The sequence below is a fragment of the Myotis lucifugus genome, unplaced genomic scaffold (genome assembly GCF_000147115.1).
Source record: "Myotis lucifugus unplaced genomic scaffold, Myoluc2.0 scaffold_85, whole genome shotgun sequence".
Taxonomy (NCBI): domain Eukaryota; kingdom Metazoa; phylum Chordata; class Mammalia; order Chiroptera; family Vespertilionidae; genus Myotis; species Myotis lucifugus.
Window position 1 is genome coordinate 3,537,107 of NW_005871133.1, and position 4,083 is coordinate 3,541,189.

At 58.5% G+C, this 4,083-nt stretch overlaps 1 protein-coding gene across 2 annotated transcripts in view; it reads left to right on the forward strand.

The window, feature by feature from the left end:
• The window catches only part of GALNT16 (polypeptide N-acetylgalactosaminyltransferase 16), an 81,102-nt gene extending 77,711 nt beyond the window's left edge, over positions 1-3,391 (forward strand). For both annotated transcript variants that reach the window (XM_014457826.2, XM_006091013.3), the window contains 3 exons: positions 316-457; positions 1,205-1,333; positions 2,702-3,391. In XM_014457826.2, the coding sequence (XP_014313312.1) occupies positions 316-457; positions 1,205-1,333; positions 2,702-2,845 (415 nt within the window). In that variant the 3' untranslated portion in view covers positions 2,846-3,391. The remainder of the gene's footprint in view (positions 1-315; positions 458-1,204; positions 1,334-2,701) is intronic.
• The last annotated feature ends 692 nt before the right edge of the window (positions 3,392-4,083 follow it).

Sequence of the window (4,083 nt, forward strand, 5' to 3'; positions counted from 1 at the left end):
GGGTTCTCCTCTTTTGTAAGGGGGGAGGCCTGGGTTTCTGGCCTAAGCTCTCTTTGGACAAGGCTCGGGAGATCTAGCCTCCAGGCAGTCCCTGGGCTCCTGGCGCTACCCAGAACCCAATGGGGCCCAGGCCCCGTTCCACCCCGAGGAATCCCTTCTCCCTTCTCCCCTCCTTGCCAGCTAGGTCTGTCCCCCCGCCTGGTGCCCCTCTCCCCTGACACCTCTGTGCCCCAGGAGCTCAGGGGCTGCCCTCTGGGCAAGCGTGGGTAAGCCCTGAGGAGGGCAGGAAACAAGCCTGGCCCTGCCTTTTCTCAGGGTCCCAGTGAAGGAAGTGCTCCCCAGCATCATTAAGCAAGGAGTTAATTGCCTGGAATCCCAGGGCCAGGACACAGCTGGTAACTTCCTGCTTGGAGTGGGGACCTGCAGGGGGTCTGCCAAGAACCCGCCAGCACCCCAGGTAAGTTGCTTAGGACCCAGAGTGGGGTGAGTGGCTTTCCTCCGCTCATGCTCTTCCTCTCTGCCTACACCCTCCACAAACCCACTTTCCCAGGGACCCTGCCAGCCGTCCTCCCACTCTGCTCCTTGCGTCTGTCTGCTCCTTTCCAGCCTGTGACACAGTTGCCCTCCGTGCCCCGCCCGCTGTACCCTTACAGAGGGAGAAGTGCTGCCCAAACAGCGCCCAGTTCTCTCCTGGGACGCAGCTATGGTCAGCTTTTATGGCGGGAGCAGGGCATGTGTGCAAAATATGAATGCCGATGCACCCAGGTCAAAACCAGAGCAGGTCACGGAGCCCCCATCATGGCTGCCCCGGTCCCATGCCCTGTCGTTCTCCATGGCCCTCTGGCCAGCTCCAGCCAAGCTCCCCTCATATTTTATTATGAAAAATTTCAAACGTATAGAAAAGTTAAGAGAATTGTACAGTGAATACCCATACGCCCACCCCTATTAGAAAACTCTACCACAATATACAGTATATTTGCTATATCACATAACCAACCTGCGCATCCATCACTGTACTTTTTAAAAAATATGTATTTTTTATTGATTTCAGAGAGGAAGGGAGAGGGAGAGGCATGTGCCCTTGACCAGAATTGAACCCGGGACCCTTCAGTCCACAGGCCGATGCTCTATCCCCACCGAGCCAAACCAGCTAGGGCTCCATCGCTGTACTTTTGACTCAGCCTTCCTGGTCCCTGTCTTGCAGGCATGGCTGTTCAGTGACCACCTCATCCAGCAGCAGGGGAAGTGCCTGACAGCCACCTCCACCTCCGCCTCCATCTCCCCTGGGTCCCCGGTCGGACTACAGACGTGCAACCCGAGAGAAGGCAAACAGGTAAGCCTCCTTGTCCCTGGGCTCAGGATGGCCAGCATGTGCAGGGGGACAGGCCATGGGGGTGGCAGCCTCTTGCAGGGGAGCCCCAGGCTGAGACATATAGACTCCAATAAACCCTCCGGAATGAGGACCTGTGCAGGCCTCAGTCGTTATCTGAGTCAAGTCCATGATCTTACTCATGAGGAAGTTCTTCAGGCAAGTATTTGTTAAATGTCTGCCCTGCCCGCTGGGAGCTGAATGAGGGCAGAGACTCTGGCAGCACTGTCCCTGGCCTCTGACAACCCCACCGCCAAAATAAAGGTTCGCTTTTACTGAGAGCTCTGCTAGGAGTTCTACATGGGTCATCCCATCTAATCCTCCCAGCAACCCCCGACGAAGGCTCTAGCACTGCCCATTTTTAGGGGACAAGACCGAGGCTTCCTAAATTGGAGAGATCAGTGTTAGCTCACTCAGCTGGGGATGGGGTGGAGCTCTGATTGAAACCCGGGTAAGGGTGATGCCTAGCCCACAGTCTTAGCCCAGCGCATAGTCGATGCTCAGTAAGGATTTCTTGACTGCTGGCTACTGGGGACACAGATGCAGAGTGACTTCCAACTTGTCCTGCCAGCCACACTTCGTCCTCCATCCAGGCACTTCCAAAATGTTCTACGTGAACAGCTCTCCTTCCCCTTGTCAAGCCTGGGTCAGAGGAGGCCCCAGGAGGGGAAGGCACTGACCCGGGAGGCCTTTCATGACTCTTAAGGGGACTCAGGGGCCCCCTCCATCCCGCTGGCCTCACTCTTCCTCTCTGCGGAGATGGCGGCCAGTTCCCACGAACGGGTGTAGGTCCCGGCTGCACAGTCATAGGCCAAGGCAAAGCTTAGAGCTGCAGGAAGAAGAAATCTCGTCCGAAGGAGTCAAAGATTCACCTGGTCCAGGAACTCAAGCTCAAGTGTCCCCAGGGAGCAGTGGGGAAGCCGGGGCGGGGCTCAGGTGAACTGAGGTCACGGTCCAGTTACAGCCGAGCAGCTCCCGCAGCCCCAGGCAGCCATGAAGGGAAGCTGGAAACGCAGATCCTTCTGTGGCAACTAAGCCAACTTTTAAATTAACGCTGTGCAGGCCAAACAAAATACATCTCTGGGTTAGATGCAGCCCATGCGCCTCTGATCCAGACACTGACTTCGTGCCAAACTACAGAACAAGCATGCATTGGGAGGCTCGGCTCAAAGCTTGTGTGCAGAGGGGGCCCCTTATGAAAGGGACACAAGGGGTGTTTAAACGGGGGGCAGGGGTGTCCTAGGCATATGCATGTGCAATGAAGGTGTGAGCACTGTTCTCACTGTTAATCACTGTTTTCTCCTTCTCCGCCTTCCCTGCTTCTCCCCCCAGAGATGGAGGAGAAAAGCCTCTTTCATCCAGCACTCGGTCAGCGGCCTCTGCCTGGAGGCCCAGCCCACCCAGCTGGTGACCAGCAAGTGCCAGGCTGACGCTCCCGCCCAGCAGTGGCAGCTGTTGCCGCAGCCGCACACATGATGGCAGCCCGGGGCCTCCTGTACCTTCTGCATGAGACTTTGGGACTGGAAGGGGTTAGGGTGGGGGAGTGTAAAGCGGGCCGTTCCCATCTCCTCACATTTCTGCCGGAACCATCAGCAAACACCCCTGCCATGAGACACCATTCTCCAGAGCTTGCACAGGGCGGGCATGGGGGCGTGCCTCGGTGCCCAGGCTGCCGACCCGCCCTCACCCCGGGAGAGAAGAAGGCCAGGGTGCTGGACTGCTGCTGGGTAGAGACTGGGCAGGTGCCCTCACATCTTTGTCCCCTCCCTTCTCCTTCCTGGGGGCCTGGGCAGTGGGTTGGGTGCCCTCCCGTCGTCGTCTGGGTAGATCAAGGACAGAAGCCCACCTAGGGTCCCCACTGTGTCACAGGCCCTGCTTGTGGGATCATGGGAAGAGGATGTAGGTGGCATGGATGGAGAAACTGAGGCTGGGAGGAGAGGGGCAGCCTGCAGCGTGGGTGGAGAACCAGAGGGAAGTGAGTAGCTCAGTGGCCTGTCCCCGGCAGGTGCTGGGCTGGGTGTGGGAGGGAGGGGGTCGGGAGCAGAGGATGGGTGATTTGCGGAAGGACGTGGACAGGAAAGCGGCACAGCACCCAAAGAGAGGGTCTCTTCCCGGGCACCCAACCTCCCAGGCCGCACCAGCCCCCGGGGCACGGTGCCCGCCTCCATCCTGTGCTCCGGTCCCCACTTCTTAGGAAGAGGCTGCGGGGCGATCTTCAGGGGCAGGCTTGGGACACTGTATTACACAGATCCCACTTCTGTTTGGTCATTGTCAGGACAAGACGTCGCCCTCTGGGCCTTACTGACCCGCTGGCGCCCTGTGCCCCTTGTCTGGGCCCACCACGAAGACCCCGTAAGGACAGGCAGCCACCATGCCATGCACCACTGAGCTGCCCCGTCCGCGTTCGCAGTGACGCTGCCTTCTCCAAAGCCTTTGCCTTTGTAAACAGAGCATGATGGAATGGGGGGGCGGGGGGGCGTAAGAACGGGACCTCCATCTGGAGCATCAACGCTCCCTACGTCATTAGGGAGAAAGTCTTTCTGACTCCAGGCCCAGCTTCATGCTCCCCCTGCCCACACATACACACACACACACACACACACACACACACACACACACTTCAGGAGGGAGGCCCCAGAAGGTCACTGCAGCGGGCAGAAGGCTGGCTGGTGACTCCCGACTGTGTAGAGAGGTCCCTGGTACTTCTCACAGCC